We start from the raw sequence: 19,425 nt of genomic DNA on the forward strand, positions 1-19,425 counted from the left end.
GAATTGTACCCCATGTCTTTAAAATAAAAAATAAAAAAATGAATAAAATAATGCTCACTGTTGAATTGTCTCTAATAAGAAAAACATGGAAAATAACCTAAATGTCTTTTTATCAGGAGCTAATTAAATACATTATGATACATCTACTCAGTAGATATGGATGTGCTGATTTGGAAAGATTTATAAGTTACACCACTAAGTGGGGAGGAGAAGCAGAATTTGTAAGATCACATGTGTGTGTATATTGCATATATTACATATACTGTGTATTTTTCTTTGGGACATTTTATATATACATATGCATATATGTTACCTTCGTGTATATGTATGTATATACATGTTGCAAATGTAAGTACAATTTCTGAAATGATTATAAGCCTACAAGAATAGGAGACAAAAATAGGAGAGAAAAGCAACAGAATCTGCAAGCTAGAAAGCAAATGAATGAGTGAACGAAAGACACCCAAGAAAGCCAAGCCTCACAGCAGCAGTAAGCAGAGTTGAGAACCAACCCAGTTTACCATAGTACCTAACTGGTGCACCAAGAACCTATGAAAACGAAAAAGGGGAGGAGGAGCCTAGCATGAGCATTGGGTGAAAACTTTGAAAAGTACTGGGATGCCTAGATTTCCCACCTCACTTCTGGTTGCTAGGTGATGCCCTTACAGAGGTTTATTCTCTGAAAATGGTATGAGAGAGAAGACTGCTGACCTGGGAGATGCTAAGAACTGTTAAAGGCACAGGTACAGACGTGATGCTGAAATCAGGGGGATTCAGGAACAAATGCATACTAAATGCTAAGAATCTCCCACTCCACCTTTCTCTGTTCTTCAACTGGATCCTAGGACACTGGAAACCATTCTCTTACCCTGTATTTAAGAGACTGGAAGAATCTTCTTTCTGAAAGCCAACTAGTCCAAGAGAAAAATAACTAAATATCCTGTATTTCAAACTCCCCAGGAAGTAGCCAACCAGATGACCCTACAGTGAAGCTCAAAGTGAACAAGTCCCACACACATATCTGCAATTCCAAATCAGTTTTTTTCCTTCCTTTATAATCATAAGATAGCTAAGAAAAAAAGTCTTAATAGAAAAGAGCTCAAAAAAAAGCAAACTAGAGGTAAATGACAATTAAAAAAACAAAAAAATACAAGACCCTTTGAAAGATAAGATCAAAATCAGAAAAGTAAGCTATTGTACCCATGTACAAGAATGAAGTGGTACAAAAACATGCAGAAAACAGAACTCCTAAAAAATTAAACCAGTTTAACTTAAAAACTAAAACTATTAATAGAAAAATTAAACACTATAGCAGTTAAACAGTCAAAAGCATTAGACAAGAAGCAGAGAAAACTATCAAAGAAATTAGAAGGAAGAAACAAAAGAATAAAAGAAAAAAAGGACAAACATATTAAAGTATATTACAGAAGGTATAATATCTTTTTTTTTTTTTGAGTCAGAGTCTGACTCTGTCACCCAGGCTAGAATGCAGTGGCATGCTCACGGCCACTGTAGCCTCGACCAGCTGGGCTCAGGCAATCCTCCCGCCTCTGCCTTCCAAATAGTTGGAATCACAGGTGTGTGCCATCACGCCTAGCTGATTTTTTGATTTATAGTAGAGATGAGGTCTCACCGAATTGCCCAGGTTGTCTTGAACCCCCACTCCTCTTGTCTCAGCTTCCCAAAGAGCTGGGATTAACAGAAGGGATAATATCAAAACAATGACTGACAAAAAGAAAGAAAGAAAGAAAACAGTCGGGGCACAGTGGCACACACTTGTAATATAATCCCAGCTACTTAGGAAGCTGAGGCAACAGGTTTGCTTGAGCCCAGCAACATAGTGAGAGCCCATCTCAATTTTTAAAAAAGAGAAAGTAAGAACAGTAAAATGCAGAGAAGAAAGTAAGCAAAAAATAATTCAAGAAAACTGTCTGGAATAGAAAGACACAAGTTGTTAGGAAAAAAAGAGCCTACTGAGTACACACTATAGGGAATTAAAATATATCCAAACACGGCGTAGTTCTCTGTGAAATTTTAAGACATTAAAAACAAAGATGAGGCCCGGCTCGGTGGCTCAGCCTGTAATCCCAGCACTTTGGGAGGCCGAGGTAAGTGGATTGCCTGAGCCCACGGGTTCAAGACCCGCTTGGGCAACTTGGTGAGACCTCATCTCCACAATAATTCAAAAATTAGCCGGGCGTGGTAGCGTGCGCCTGTGATTCCAGCTACTTTGGAAGGCTGAGGTGGCAGGATCCCCGGAGCCCAGCAGGTCAAGGTTGCGGTGGCCGGGAGCGGCCACTGCACTCCAGTCTGGGTGACAGAGTGAGACTCCAACTCAAAAAAATAAAAAAAATAAAAAAAATAAAACCAAAGATGTAAGATTCTAGATAGAGGAAAAAGCAAGAAATAAAGAATAAAAGAATAAAACAAAGTCACATACAAAGAATCAGGAATTGGGCCAGGCACGGTGACTCACGCCTATAATCCCTGCACTTTGGGAGGCTGAGGTGAGGGACTGCCTGAGCCCCCGGGTTTGAGACCAGCCTGGGCAACTTGGTGAGACCTCATCTCTACTAAATCAAAAAACTAGCCAGGTGGTGGTGCATGCCTGTAATTCCAGCTACTTGGAAGGCTTAGGCGGAAGAATCACCTGAGCCCAGCAGGTCAAGGCTGTGATGGCCATGAGCGTGCCACTGCACTCCAGCCTGGGTGACAGAGTGAGACTCCAACTCAAAAAACAACAAAGAATCAGGAATTGGAAGGATTCTGGATTTCACAGAAGCAATACTGGAAACCAAAAAATGACTGAACAATGTGAATAAAATATTGAAGGAAAAATTTCCAATCCAGCCAAAGCATACACAGAAACAGGTATTTGCAAAAATGAAAATAAATATCTGCAGACAGTCTCTAAAGCTACTAAAGCCAGGCACGATGGGCTCAGACCTGTAAGCCCAGCACTTCAGGAGGTCATGCAGGAGGATTGCTTGAGCCCAGGAGTTTGAGACCAGCCTGGGCAACATAGCAAGACCCTGTCTACACAACAGATACAAAAAGTATCCAAGTGTGGTAGCATGCACCTAAAGTAGGGAGGCTGAGGTGGGAGGATCACTTGAGCCCAGGAATTCAAAGCTACAGTGAGCTCCGATGGGTCATGGCATTCCAGCCTGGGAACACAGTGAGGCCCTGTCTCAGAAAAAGAACAAAAAACTACAGAATGCGCTCCACTAAAATTAGAGTATGGGAGGTGGGGGAGATCTGACATACCAGAAACAAGGAGTTCCAATGACTACATTAAAGAAAGGGCCCTAGAATGGGATCTTCCTAGGAGGCGAAGAGAAACCAGCCACACTAGAGCAGAAAAAGCTCTCCACAAAGTCATCTTTAGGGCCGTCATCACCAAGTTGCCTGCTGCCTCCACACAGCCTCTGAACGCCCAAGTGAACCAGACTCGATTTTCAAATCCACATTTCTCTTGTTTTGACTACATGTCAGTGAAATTCCAGCTCTCACTTCCATGTCTTACGTGCTGCTACCTGATCAGCTGACGGCATCATTACATCCAGTGGAAACATTCTGACCTACTTCTGAAAGCTAGGAGTAGATCACTGTAAGCCCAGAATCAGAAAATACAGAGCAGCCCGTTTGCCCATTGAGCACACTCCTGTTGGTCATCCGCTATGACTGGGTCAGGTATTCTAACTGTGGTGAACCCCCATCTTTCCCAGAACTAGCTTATAGCCTTGTCCCACTGAATTCCTTAGAGAGGCTTTTGTAAACTCTCAGAGAAGCTGAATGTGAAATCTGAATATGACCTAGAGACTCCACATTCAGATAACATTCTCAGGGAGCCGTCATCTAAGTCAGTCCTAGGCTTGCTGCTCAGTTATTCAAAAACTAAATAATATTCTCTCTAGGAAAATAAATATAGACAATTCAATTCTGGAGAAAAGTAAAGCAATGATCACACAAATGTCTGGGCTGTAGGTGCTTCTGGGAGAACACATATCAAATACTTTTAAGTAAATAAGACTTTATCACTACTCTGAAGACATACTAGTATCCGTATTATTATTCTTTAAAAAAAATATTCTTTCCACATACTATTATGTATGTCATATACATTAGAAAAATTTCAAAATCAATTTTAAAATATTGTTCAGTATTTGGTTTACAAAAAGTAAGTATCCATCTAAAGAAACAAAAAATTTCCATTATATTCAAAATAAATAAAAATTAAAGCTCTCTTAAGTTATGAGAAATAAAAAAATATTTTATGGAGATACACTATTTTAATTCATTTCATAGATCAGATATGCCCCCTTACCTACCAGTGAGATTTAATAAAGCTTCCTCTCCAATCTTCATTGCTTTTTGCTTTTATTATCTGATACTTCATTCTGCCCTAAGTAATAATGTGCCCAAGTAATAATGCCATCATAAAACAGATCATAATCAAGCAAGGTTTGGTATTCTTTATAAAAAACTGTCAGTATAGTGTTTTACAGTCTGATACTATATAACACAAACTACACTTTATATGGCAACAGAAAGGATGGCACAGAAAAGATTAAAAGATACAGTAACAGTGCTGGAGGTAAATATTAAATGTTAACTAAAATTTAATGGTGCTCTGGATCTTCTAGACGGAAAGATTTCCAGGGCCTTAATAGCTGATTTTATTTCATGTATAGGTTGAACATCTCAAATCCAAAAATCCAAAATGCTTCAAAATCGGACACTTTCTGAGCACTGGCATGATGCTCAAGGGAAATGCACATTGGAGCATTTTTTATTTCAGATTTTCAGATTTGTGATGCTGAATCAGTGTAAAAATAGTGCAAATATTCCAAAATACAGTAAAAATTCAAAGTATTTCAAGTATTTCAGATAAGGGATATTCAACCTATAATAGAGTAAACAAATCCTGGCTGAAAAGCAGAACTTGACGATGGCACGTAATTACTACAGAATTTGACTCATAAAAACTGAAATCTAGTACTTGCATGCATCAGAATGATTATGTTTACCTTGAAGTCCGTTAAGGATCGACGTAATTTCTATGGATTTAATATGAGCTGTATCAGAGTTTTTGGCATCAGTAAGATCCAGTTTGGATACCATTTCAGGAGATGAATTTGTTGGAAATGGTGGTTTTGACAAGCGCCGAAGTTTACAGTTTTTGGGAGAATATTTTTCATCTTTGTCTTTTTCTTTGTCTAATTTATTCTAGGTTAAGGAAAAAAAATCATATTAACCATAATATACCATGAGGCATTTATTAGTAACAATGTGAATACTCATTTTTAACTCAAAGTTATAGACTATGTTATCAAATACTTAGCATAAAAAGAAAGGATGTAAAAAGCCCCTCAAAACAGCCAAAGATGTTTTAAAGTAACTTACTAAAATGCTATGGGATGAACAAAAAGTTTTTGTATTAATATTTTAATAGTGATAATCAAATTAGCAATCATTGAGGCAATTAAGATTAGCAAACCTACACACTGCTAATAATTGGTGCCACAAATTCTTCAGTACTAAATAACAATAGGTTTAAATTAAATATTCACTAAAAAAGAAACAAAATTTCAAGGTGGTCATTTTAAAAATCTCTAACATCCTTATTATAAAAGGTGAGTTAGGAATGACAAAATTCCAAGTACTTCTGTAAAGTCAAGTCAGAAGCAAACTTCCTACCTCACTGACAGATTAGCAATTCAGGAAAAAATGAGAAAGTTTCTCAAATTCTCTCAGATGAGCAGGGGCTAACTAGTATAGTTCCAGGAAGCTCCTCTTGAAAATCGTTTTAAACTAAGTTATAGGAAAAATAATTTAGATAAGCTCACTGAAGCAGGAGTTAGCAGTAAACAATTTTTAAGTCCTTTTTTTTTTTTAAGTCAAAGTTATTCTGTCACCCATGCTGGAGTGCAGTGGCATACTCACGACCACCACAGCCTTAACCTCCTGGGATTAGGCGATGCTTCCGCCTCAGTCTTCCAAGTAGCTGGAAATATAAGCATGTGCCTCCACACCAGGCTAATTTTTAAATTTATTATAGAGATGAGGTCTCTCTATGTTGCCCAGGCTGGTCTCAAACCCCTGAGCTTAGGCAATCCTCTTGCTTCCGCCTCCCAAAGTGCTAGGATTACAAACATGAGCCACTGCGCCAGACTCAAACTATAAACTTTTTTTTCCAAACTATAAATTTTAAGTGACTATTTTCACAATTCTCCTAAGAATGGTACATATCTAGTAACATTCTGGATGCATAAAATACAATTTGACTCCTTACATATAATAGATGCCTTAGAGTGGTAGTTCTCCACATATGCTCCCTAGTTCAACATTAACATCGCCTGGGAACTCATCAGAAACGCAAATTCCCAGAACGAAGCCAAACAATCTGAGTTTTAACAAGTGTTCCAAGTGATTCAGGTCCATGTTCAACAGTGAGATTCACTGCCTTATGGCATCTAGGCTTACATCTCAAAATGCACTGAGAAGGCATACTTGTAGATAGGTTACCACAGCCAATCAAAGATTAACATCGTTCCAATTCTGCTACTGTCAGCTTTTTCACCACTTTGCTCCTTTATCCCAAGCATCATAATCTACCATGCATGCTGAAGGCAGAAACAGTCCACTCCTGTCCAAGTTCAAATATGACTTTTAATGACTGTCAGAGGGCAGCCTCTTAGAGTAAGATGAGACAGAGGGAAGGAAGGATGTGAGATATCAGAATGTTACCTAGGAAACCTTTTCACAATTTATATGCCTTGTCCATATGACCAGGAATTTTAACATGTCTGCAGAGGAACCAAGAACTGAATAGAGACAAATATTTAGAAAAAACTCCCTAAGTACTATTCTAGTATTGCTTCTCCCACCGCCACCCTATCTTCTACCTTAGAAATGCTACTCTAGCAGTGAACATGGCACTTTGAGCAGTGCAGAGCCTGTGGGTCATGATCTGCAGCCTACACACCACCTCGGTGCCTGATGCGCCCTGCCCACTGAGCCCTTGGAGGCTGGGGGCAGGTACCATCCGGATGCTGCATACAGGACCTGTCCTCGGCGGGTAAATTCAGAGAAACATGAATGGGTAACAGCAGAAAACGAAATTAAAACAGTGGGAATCCACAATTTTGCACAGGAAGTTTTGGGAGATGTTGTTTACTGTAGTCCGCCTCAAGTTGGGGAAAAACTGAACAAACAAGATGAGTCTGGTGCTTTGGAAAGTGTGACAGCTGCTAGTGAACTCTATTCTCTTTTACCAGAAGTAACTGAAATCAATGAAGCTCTTGCAGAAAACCCAGGACTACTCAACAAATCTTGTTATGAAGATGGCTGGCTGATCAAGAGCTGATGAGTGAGGACGCATATAAGAAATACGTCAGGTCTATCAAGAAGTGAGACTGGCGTTCAAAACAACCAGTGTGAAGTAACGTCATCCAGCATAGTTGTCTTACATTAGTGGCGGATGGAAGATGTAAAATAGCAACTTGTAGCAATACTGATGGGAAAAGAAACTGCTCAACACTGCTGATGAGAAAAGTGCTGCTGCACCTTCTAAGGATGACAGATCAACACAGTATGCATCTTCTTCACAATACTCTCTGATGCTGAAACTAGGTTCTAGTATTCAAAATTCATGAAATATCCATCATAAAATTGGTTAAGAAAATTATGTAATGTGAGGGTAACATTGTTATCTTAAGCCTTATATAACACTGTAACTTGCTTATATCCACACCTGGATTTGTGTCAAAATACTTACTGATCTTTTCCATTGGAAATAACTTGGAGTGAAGAAGTTTTTGGTGGTGGTACAGTATCAGATGAAGAACAACACTAACTTGATCTTACGTCATACTGCATTTGCTGTGCTGTTTTTATAGAGTAAAGCAACAGCTTTGCAGCAAAAAAGAAACAAATTATAAAAGATTTAACTTCCTTGTTTAAAAAAAAAGAAATGCTACTCTAAAACTTGCTTTGAATAAAGACACTGGCATTTTTAGTCCCACTAAGAAAAACTCTTTCAGTAAATAAAAACAATGCTAAATACAACATGGTTTCCACACTTTCCAGTAAAGACCAAGAGTGAAGATGAAAGGGGTTTGAGAAGTCCTGAGTTGTAGCTACAGGGTTGCTATACTGAAAATTTGAAAACACAGACCCAATTTTGTAGTGAGAAAAGAAAAACCACTTTAGGAAAAAGTTTTCATTATTTGGGGACAACAGGGTAACAGTTAGCAGGAATGTAAATAGCTCCTCACTCTGAATATGAAGATTGAATTTTGAAACAACTATTAAGCAGCTAAATTACATGTACCATTCAAAGTATATAACAGTCACTAAAAGATTAAAAAATGTTCTAAAACTTAGTTAATGGTCTAATTTCTAATCAAACATTTCAAAAGATTTAGTCTTAGAATGAATAACTGTATCATACATAAAAGTAACATTAATTTTTCACAGAAGCTCATTAATAAATCTCTATGGTCTCTATGTGGCTAATATGGTGTGTAGGGTGTCTGGCTAACAGGGTTTTATGAACATATTCTAAGCTACTACCTTAGAATAATCAGAGAAAGATGAAGATTAGAAAAAGCTTTCCTCTGCCTTCAGACACCCTTTCTTCCACAGAATGGTTTACAGTTATTACAGTAACTGTATGGAAGCCATGTCTCTAAGTCATGCTGTGTTATGGCTCCTAGTTGAGGACCACAATGTATTGAAAGAAATAAGTGATATCTGATTGGCCTTAACAAAATGTTGGGACTAAAAAGTCACTGAAAATCATTTAGTACTGCTTTTAAGATGTTTTCCATGCTCACAGTCACCGCAGCCTTAACCTGCTGGGCTCAGGTGATCCTTCCACCCCAGCCTTCCAAGTAGCTGGAACTACAGGCATGCACCACCACACTCGGCTACTATTTTTTTTTTTTTTGGTCTATTGTAGACACTAGCTCTCGCCAAGTTGCCCAGGCTGGTCCTGAACCTCTGAATTCCAGCAATCCTCTCACCTCAGCCTTGCAAAGTGTTGGGATTACAGGCATGAGCCACTGCACCTGGCCAAAATCTGCTACTTCAAGAGAGAGTAACACTAAGAGTAACACTAAGGTAAACAACTTTAACTGTATCCTTTGGAGGAAAAGTTCCTTACTTAAGAACTCAAGACGTAGTAAAATAAGCACTTACCTTTATTTTCTTCCGATGTTTTATCTTTGGCACGTTTTTATCAGCAGGTCTTACTATTTTATCTGCTTTAATCCACTCATCATATCTAAAATTTAAAAAAATTAATATAAATATAACATATACCATAGATATAACTATGCCATATTAAAGAAAAACTCACATACCGACATAACATTTTAGAAGGGAAAGACCTTGGAGATCATTAAGTTCAACTTCCTGGCTTGGAAAATAAGCTATCAAGGTGCAAACAGAGATATACAATGACCTACCCAAGGACATAATGTTAGCCACTGGCTTAGCCAAGCCTAGAAAGCAAGATCTCTTGACTCCTCAACTAGTATTCCTTATTCTGCCACACCAAAGAGAAACAAAATATGTATAATAAATATTAAGAGAAATTACACACGAGGTGTGGCAGTTCATGCCTGTAATCCCAACATTTTGGAGGCCAAGGTGAGAGGACTGCTTGAGCCCAGGAGGCTGGGCAACATAGTGAGACTACGTATCTAAAAAATATCAAAAAAATTAGCCAGGCATGGTAGCATGCACCTCTAATCCCAGCTACTTGAGAGACTGAGGCCGAAGCTGAAGGACCGCTTGAGCCAAGAAGGTCAAGGCTGCAATGAACCGTGATAGTGCCACTACACTAACCCTCAGTGACAGAGTAAGAGACCCCAACGAAGAGAAGAGAAGAGGGATTACAATATTTCCCATGCAATTTCTTTCCCAGACATGTCAGGAAGTTTAGGTAATATGCCATAGTGTTAAATGGCATTATGAGATAGAAAAGCATCCTATTATAACTTATAAACAATGCAAAATCACCTTTAAAAAATGCCTGCTCATAAAGCACTAGAAACCATTACTCTGCAAAGTTTTTCTGTATTCTGAAATGCTTCCTACATGTAAAGAGCACTGAGAAGGCCTCTTAAGCAATGCTGACAATCTTCATGATTCTATAGGGTGCAAGTTACTATTAACTGCAATAAACCTATGTGTTTAAAGCAAAAATGGATGAGTTTATTTTTTGTAAAAATCAAGCTAGAAAAAGAATTTGCTTTTTGTGTCTCAAAGTTTTATACATTTACTGTGGATAACAGAAAACTCACTGACGTTTTAAACTCTACAGCATGAATACTTGAAAATGAGCTTTTAAATTAAAATGTCATTATTAGGTTATTAAAATAAAGTAACAAAGGCCCCTACTGAAGAAGTAAATGACTTGGACTTGGGCACTACTTGACACTCTTGCTCTAGCACAGGACTGGAAAATATCTGTAGTAACTCCCAGGCAAACTTATACTGCTGGTACAAACTACTGGCTACAGTAAAACTGAGTGGACTTAGCTCCATGCAAGGGTTATGTTATGCTTATCTGCTGGAAGTGCTGAGGGCCACAACGAGAATAAAAGAGAATGGGGAAAGTGTAATAAGTTCTAGGAAAGTCTTAACACAATCTTTGCTTACTAGTTATGTGGCTCTGATCAAGCCATTCTCACTATCAAGCTTAGTTTATTTCTATATAAAATACTACCTTTTAAAAAATAATGAAACATCAAAATAAAAATTAAGATTGCATATGGTTTTCTGAGATACAGGTATTTTGAAAAGCTTTAAAGCAAGTACTACTCAACTAAACACACTCCTTTTGGTGCTTAAACTGTACCATCTACCTATATATCTGCAGTACTTTTTACTTTACCAATTTATACCAAAAATTGCATAATGCTTACTAAGACAATTTACTTCCTTCCAAAATTGAGGGGATGGTAAAGAATGAACAAAAAACATTTCCCTCTGCCTTCTACAAATCTCAGTATGAACTTTCAGAAGTTCCTCTACTGAAATATAATTATGGAAGGAAGTCAGTGCTATCAACTTTGTTAAAAAGAAAACAAGCTTTCTATTTTTTAATGAGATAAACTGAAGATCATGATGGCTGTACATAACATTAATGTGATCTGAACAAAGATACATTTAACCAAATGCTAACTGCTACATAGCTAGATTTATACCAGACATTTTTGACTACCAATAGAAAACCCCCACTCAATTCAACCTGAGGTGGCATGAATTATATTTTTGTATTAGGGTAAAATTATAGTTTTCAATTTAAGACTACCATCGTGATATTGTACATTTGGTGCACCAAACACATCAAACAAAGAAAAACAGTTAATGCCTCATGGGTAAAATATTTGTTATGCTACAGGAAGATTTATTCACTACTCAGAGATAAAGCAATTGCTTAGGTTCTCATAGGACCAACATAGAAGAAACATTTTGGGGGAGGAAAAAAAATTATCTATAAAAAAGTGTGTATTTACTCGTACATGTTTAAACTTCAGTCACCATTTGATGCAATACACCTATCGATACTTATCAATTTTGATGCCTTTGAGTGTTTCTGCCGTTTTTTGTTTCACTTCTTCCATGTTGGCAAAAATGCTTCTCTTTGAGGACTCTTTCCCTCCAGGGAAACAAAAAGTGCCTTGTGAGATCAGGTGAATAGGGAGGGTAGGACATGGGGGTGGTGCCATTTTTGGCCAAAAAGTGCTGAACACTCGGTACAGTGTGGGCAGGTGCAGTTGTATTAATAAGTCACCCATCATGAAATGGGCAAACGCACTGAAAGAATCTCCAAAACAAATTCACTGAAGCTGAACACAGTCTCTCACAACAATACTAGCTGGTACACTAATGCCAATAAATTCATAGAACACTCACCCAAAGGGGGAAGCCTATACTACAAGGGGTCTGCCCTACAAAAAATAATTCAGTTCTTTTGGGGTTCTCCCTCATATTTTATTATTTGTAAATAATAAAATAACAAATGCTCGATATGATACAGGCTGGCACCCACTGCATAAGACCCATAGTGTACAGATGCTATATGGTAATCATTTTTCTCCCACCCAATTATATAATCAGGATAGTATGAGAGAACTGGTTGTCAGAAAAACAGAAGTAGCAAATTTAGATGTAGAAACAGTGTTAGAACAAGGTAGGGCATGAAAAAATACAAAGTCTGGAATAAGATGAAACAACCTACATACAGTTCTAAAATACTTGAATAGCAGTAATTAAACACTATTTATTTTTTATTTTATTTTATTTTATTTTTTGAGTTGGAGTCTCACTCTGTCACCCAGACTGGAGTGCAGTGGCTGCTCCTGGCCACCACAACCTCACCCTGCTGGGCTCCGGAGATGCTTCCGCCTCAGCCTTCCAGCCTAGCCGGAACTACAGGCGCATGCTACCACGCCTGGCTAATTTTTTGATTTATTGTAGAGATGAGGTCTCACCAAGTTACCCAGGCGGGTCTCGAACCCACAGGCTCAGGCAATCCTAAACACTATCTTAAACACTATTATGGATAACGAAGTTGTTTTAAAATTCTCATTGAATATGTTGTCTGGCTTGATAAGACTCCTTGGAAAATTCCTTGTTTTTTGTTGGAGTAATTATATGATAACTTGTGGATCCATAAATAATAGCTAATATTGCCACTCTTATTATTTGACTTCTTTCTATTTTGATTTCTTGGTGCTTTTGTTTACTTGTTTCGGGTATTTCTTTGTTCTGATACTATTCTTTTGGGGGTTTTTTCTTAGCCAGATTTATGCTCTCTTTTTAATATTTAATTTATAATTATATAATACCATTATCATTAATAGCTTTTAGAACTAAAACATGCCTTAAAATCTATCAGTGAATTTATTTCACAGATTAAGAAATTCCAACAATGGAAACTAATTGGACTTGCAGGTATCACAGGCTTGCCAAAAAGCACTATGTGAAGAATTAGAGAAAAATAGGAAATGGACTGCCTATTAAGAGAGTGTAACACCAGCGTGATGGTACAGGGCATTCCAGGCCCCATTCAGAGTAAGCATAGTGAAGAGTAAGAGACCAGTGACTTGAAAAAACCTCACTGAAACTGCACTCGCAAAGAGGAAGAAAGGGTAAAAACAATGAGTGAGAATTTTGGTTGAAGAAACTTTTTCAAATTGCAAATGCCATTACCAAATAGAGGCTGAGACCACTAATATAAACGTATTAGCAGACAAATATCTCAAAATGTAATGAGGTTGTAAATAGCATTTTAGTTGTCTGATCAATATTACAAGGAAAAAAAATGATCAGACAATGAAATAATAGCTATAGCCAATCATCGTTATGTTTGTTTGGTTGGGTTTTTTGTTTGTTGGTTGGTTTGGTTTTTAGTAGGAGTCTCACTCTGTTGCCCAAACTGAATTGCAGTGGCATGATCACAGGTCACTGAAGTCTTAACTTTACGGGCTCAGGCAATCCTTCCACCTCATCCTCTCCAAAAGCTGGAACTACATGCACACACCAACACACCTGGCTAACTTTTCGCTTTTTTTGTAGAGGTGAGGTCTCACTATGTTGCCTAGACTAGTCTCAAATTCCTGGGCTCAAACAATCCTCCCACCTCAACCTCCCAAAGTGCTAAGATTACAGGAGTAAGCCATCACACCAGGGCTGATCACTGCATTTTAAAAATAGGAAATGTTCCTTCCCTTTATACAATCACCTATTCGAGTATTATCTAAGCATTCTTTCTATTTCTTTATAGAATACTTTTAAGAAACAGAAAAGCAAGAAACAAATTCATGGGCAGGGGGGGACTGTATTTCAAAAACCCAGCACAGGCCAGGCACAGTGGCTCAAGCCTATAATCCCAGCACTTTGGGAGACCGAGGCGAGAGGACTGCCTGAGCCCGAGGGTTCGAGATTAGCCTGGATAAACCAAAAAATTAGCCGAGCCTGTAGCTCCAGCCACTTGGAAGGCTGAGGCGGAAGGATTGCCTGAGCCCAACAGGTAGAGGCTGTGGTGGCCGGGAGTGTGCCACTACATTCCAGCCTGGGTGACAAATTGAGACTCCAACTCAAAAAAACAACCCAGCACTGTCTACAGACATTAAAATTATATAAGAAACAGCTGGACTATCAGTATCAGAGGGTCAAGATTTCAGATTCCCTATCAAATACCAAGAGTAAAGAAAATTTACATCAGAACTACAACAAAAAGCTGCAGGTAGTTTTATTTATTCTATATAAACTTAGATTTGTATACAGTATATTCAATATATATTAAAAAGAGACTATAATATATTTACTTTAGATATGATAAGAAAATAGACAATGCAGATAGAAAATGGCAATTTTTGGCTCAAGTTCAAATATCCTGAATACCATAAAAATTAAAATTATTGGAAAGGAAGTGGCAAAAAGCAGAACAATGCAGCTAAGAAACAGAACTCAGGCCAGGAGCAGCAGCTCATGCTTGTAATTCCAGCACTTCAGGAGGCCAAAGTAGGAGGACTGTTTGAGGCCAGAATTTCAAAACCAGACCAAGTAACATAGCGAGACCTCGTCTTTACAAAATTCAAAAAAATTAGCCAGATGGTGGCGCACACCTGCAGTCCCAGTTACTCAGGAGGCTTAGGCAGAAGGATCACTTGAGTCCAAGAGTTTGAAGCAGCAGTAAGCATAAGCATGCCACTGCTCTCCAGTCTGGGTGACAGAGTGAGACTATTCTTGACTTTGCTTTAAGTATCACAGGGAAAATCAAAATATTCGAGTATATATTCTGATGGGTACTCTGTATAGGAACACTCATATAATAAAAATTACAAGCAACAGGAACCACCTTATTGCTAAATAGCTACATTTCTTTCCAAGCATAGCAGGCCCACCTTATTGCTAAATAGCTACATTTCTTTCCAAGCATAGCAGGCCCATTACTATCAGCTATCATGTTTTGTGATAGTATAGTTGGAGAACTAGGAGAGAAATTTAACCTAAGTGGTTGGGCTACGAACAAATTAAAGTGTCTTGCAATTTCAAATTCAAGCAACAGAATTTTATGAGGATGTCTGTGAAAAACCAGGCAGACTGGATTACTGATATAAACTATCTTGCCTTTAACTGGATTTTATCTTCAGAAATTATGATCAAAAGATTGTAATTGGCCTCTTTCATGACAATAGAAAATGTACTTTGCCAGGGAACAAGAAAAGGGAATTACTAAATTCTTTCATTAAAAGACATATATTGAAATAAACAAGTATTGAAACAAATATTAAAAATAAATACTGGTTAAAAAAACTAAGACCATTAGCATTTAGTTAATACTTTCTCAATCCAGTTATCAATGCATTCATTGTAATGAATGCTACACATAGAATCCAGAGAAGAATATTATCTGACATTTATCTAAAGTACAAAGGAAAATATTTTCAAAGTATATATACAACATTTGAGAATATTTCTATTGAGAGCATCTAATTAATTCAACATTCAACTAAGGAACAAACATGAAAGAACACACATGCATTTAGCTTCTAAAGATGCTCTCCAACTTATATAAAATGACGTAACTAGACCAGATGATCCCTAAAATTAAAAATTACATGAGACTCCAATACTGTAAGTATGCACATAGACTTATTCACATGAGAAATACTTTTTAGACACCTATTATAAAATAGGCGCTGCACTAGGGACTGGGTATTCAGCAATGAATGCAATAAATAAAACTTTTGCCCACCAAGAGTTTGCAGTTTAACAGAGAAGACAACACTAAACAGTGATTTAAAAAGTGAAAATACAAACCTGAAACTTTCTGAAAGAAAAAGCCACACAGATATTTAAATTTTTTAATGTATGAAATTAAAATGTTCATACAAAGCTAAAAGAAACCATTCAGAGACCAAAGCATACTTGCTCTCACCAGAGAAAAATAGGCATTCTAAAAAGAAAGCTTTATGACTTTTGTTTAGATGTATTGGTAAATTATCTAAGAAACTATTAAGCAATAATAAAAACAGAAAAGAATACTAGTTAACCAGATATACTACCAAAATGGTTACCACATTCAAATCAATTCAGATGTTGGTTCTTCTAAAAATTAACTTTCAACGACATATTATTAGCATGTAGTTAATATATACCCAAAAAGCAGTCTTAGAGATTTAAAAATGAATAAACTGTATGCCAAAAAGATATTTTCAAAATAACTTCATAAATGAAATCAAACTAACATAATACTTTAAAAGTCACTCTGTGAAATGTGTATACAGATTACTAGAAAGATAAAAATCTAATGACCAGTCATTAATTTAAGTAAAATATTAAAATCTTTTGTATTTTGTTTTTTGTAAGGAATACACTCATCTATATCCTGCCTCTCTATACACAAAAAAGTTCATGTATGTCATATAATTAACTCATCTAGTTCTTAAAACCTCATATTTAAAGAGGAAATTTAGACTATCTTACTAATAAGGAAAGGAATGTTCCCCTCCTTAAGTGAATAAGAAAATATTTTCCTAAAGTATTACAAAATAAACAACAAGTCATGAGGAAAATTAGCATTAGTTATTGATTATAAACCTAATAAGCAATTTTATAACGTCATAAATTTTACTCACTTCATAAATTTCATATCTCAACTTACATATATTTTATTCTGATAGAATAAAGCACGATTTATGAAAAGCACTGAAAACAACTTAATGCTTTTAGTCAAGCCTCTAAAATATAATAAAAAATGAAAGCACATCATTCAAAAATAAAATCCTAAGCATGCTCTTAACATTTAATATTTCCACTTCATATTAACACAGTCAAATCCACAAAAAGACAGAAATGGTTTTCATTATAATTAAGAATATAACAGCAAAATGATAAAACATGAATATTATAGCATAGCCATATTTAAGATCTGACACAAACGGAACAGAATGGTATAGAAATTATATCAATAGGATTTCCTAAGCAATATAACTCTATAGAATGAAAGAAAAATATAGGTCTTTAGACAGAGGTAATACGTAATACTAAGAACATATCATAGGATGTTTTGCGAAAGCTTATAAATATCACTATAAATTGTTAACTGTGGCATTAGTGGTGTATTGTGACACAGATAATTACAGTACCCTCAAAGTTTACTTTGTTAATATTTCATAAGTTTAGAGCACTAGTATTTCTGCACATTTAGATACAAATATTGATGTATCTGCAAATCTATAAAACTACTGAACGGAACATGTCCAAGTTAACATTTCTGGTTTTTTGGGGTTTTTTTGAGGGGGTGGCGGGTCAGAGTTGCACTCTGTCACCCAGGCTGGAGTGCAGTGGCACACTCACAGCCACTGAAGCCTCGACCTGCTGGGTTCAGGTAATCCTTTGCCTCAGCCTTCCAAGTAGCTGGAATCACAGACATGTGCAACCACGCCCAGCTTTTTAAAATGTATTTATTATAGAGACGAGGTCTTGTCATGTTGCTTAGGCTGGTCTCAAACCCTGAGCTCAGGCAATCATCTCACCTCCACCTCCCAAAGTGCTGGGATTACAGGCATGAGCCACTACACCTGACCAGTTTATGTCTCAAATTAAATATATCTGTCAATCTACACAAACTACTGATGGAAAGGTTCAAGTTTAGTAAAAGCTCTAAACTGAATAGACAAAGAAAGAAAAATTAAAGCCTACATGAGTGCAACAAAAAACTGAATTAGTTTTTCATAAAGGAAATGTTTATTCCCACTTGTAACCCAAAACTATGATTAACTCAAAAGACACTCTCCAAAAACAAGTTTATAAATATTTGTTAGCTACAGCCAGATAGTCTTATTTTATACCTTTCACGTTTATACCATAGAAATAAAGCAGACAATCTCCCAGGATACATCACTTTCTATTATTGCCAAAATAATTATTTCAAAACAGATAAGTAGAACAACTTTTTAATCTTTTTATAATATTCCTAAGTCAAATAGTATACACCATGAAAGTATAGCAGGGATCAGATTACATGGAAGTAAAAGAACAAAACATGAAGGACACAGAACATTCCAAGTAAGAAAAGAACAGAAAAATTAAGTAGAAAAGTAAAATTTAAAAACATTTTAAGGAAGCGAAGGAGACAAAGAGCAGACAAAAAGTCACAGGAGATGAGCATTTCAAGTAAATTCATTCCAGTCTCAGTTTTAACTCCATTTTGATTGCTAACTAGGAGATGAGTTCTTTATGTGAACCAAATAAAAAAAAAAAAAAAAAAAAAAAAAAAAGCCAGGCACGGTAGCTCATATCTATAATTCCAGCACTTTGGGAGGCCGAGGCAAGAGGACTGCCTGAGCCCAGGGATTCGAGACCAGTCAGGGCAACTTGGCAAGACCTTATCTCTACAATAAATCAAAAAATTAGCCAGGTGTAGTGGCATGCGCCTGTAGTTCAAGTTATGTGGAAGGCAGAGACAGAAGGATGACCTGAGCCCAGCAGGTCAAGGCTGCGGTGGCCATGAGCATACCACTGCAACTACGGCCTGTATGACAGAGTGAGACTCCAACTAAAAAAAAAAAAATAGGAACAGAGGAAGGGAGGGAGGGAAGAAGGAGCTATCATATACAAATATGAACTCAAATTGTATCAAAAACCCAAACATTACAGCTAAAACTATAAAGTTCTTAAAAGAAAACATAAGGAAAAATTTCCACAACACTGAATTTGGCAGTTTTCTTAGATATAACATCAAAAGCGAAGGCAACAAAAAAACAAATACACTGGACTTTATCAAAATGAAAAGACATCTCATGGAATGGGAAAAAAATGTGCAAATCATATATCTGATAAAAAACTAACATCTAAAACATATGAAGACTGCAATCCCCCTACTGGGAATATACCCTGAAGACCTCAAATCACTCTATAAAAAAGATACCTGCACACGTATGTTTATCGCAGCGTTGTTCACAATATCAAGAACCTGGAAACAACCATGCTGCCCATCAAAAGAGGACTGGATTTTAAAAATGTGGTACATATACATGATGGAATACTACGCAGCCATAAAAAAGAACAAAATCATGAATTTCATAGCAACCTGGATGGAACTAGAGTCTATAATACTGAGTGACCTCTCACAGAAACAAAGATTCGAGTATCACATGTTCTCACTCATATAATGGACCTTGAACATCCAATGTGATACTACAAGAAAATGACTGAAGGTACTGGGAAACTATGGGCGGGGGTGGGGGGGAGATGGGATTAACAGTCGCAAATATCTGTCTGGGGATGGGGAAACACCTCTTATCAACAGGGTGCCTGAATGAAACGTAATTGTACACCTAACCCTTAACTGTACCCCATAAAACCATAATAAAAAATATTGATTATGGAAAAAAA

At 36.9% G+C, this 19,425-nt stretch overlaps 1 protein-coding gene and 1 pseudogene across 4 annotated transcripts in view; one reads left to right on the forward strand and one right to left on the reverse strand.

Moving 5' to 3' along the window:
- The window catches only part of ARID4B (AT-rich interaction domain 4B), a 151,414-nt gene that overhangs the window by 18,560 nt on the left and 113,429 nt on the right, over nt 1-19,425 (reverse strand). For all 4 annotated transcript variants that reach the window (XR_002481498.1, XM_021708862.1, XM_008050590.2 and 1 more), the window contains 2 exons: nt 9,205-9,289; nt 5,031-5,229 (listed from right to left, as the gene is read on the reverse strand). Coding sequence is in view for 3 of the 4 variants with exons in the window: in XM_021708862.1 (XP_021564537.1) it covers nt 5,031-5,229; nt 9,205-9,289 (284 nt within the window). In the remaining variant the exon portion in view is untranslated. The remainder of the gene's footprint in view (nt 1-5,030; nt 5,230-9,204; nt 9,290-19,425) is intronic.
- Nucleotides 6,936-7,416, forward strand: LOC103251999 (annotated as a pseudogene).

This window comes from Carlito syrichta, unplaced genomic scaffold (genome assembly GCF_000164805.1).
Source record: "Carlito syrichta isolate Samal-C Ts95f unplaced genomic scaffold, Tarsius_syrichta-2.0.1 Scaffold153520, whole genome shotgun sequence".
NCBI lineage: Eukaryota > Metazoa > Chordata > Mammalia > Primates > Tarsiidae > Carlito > Carlito syrichta.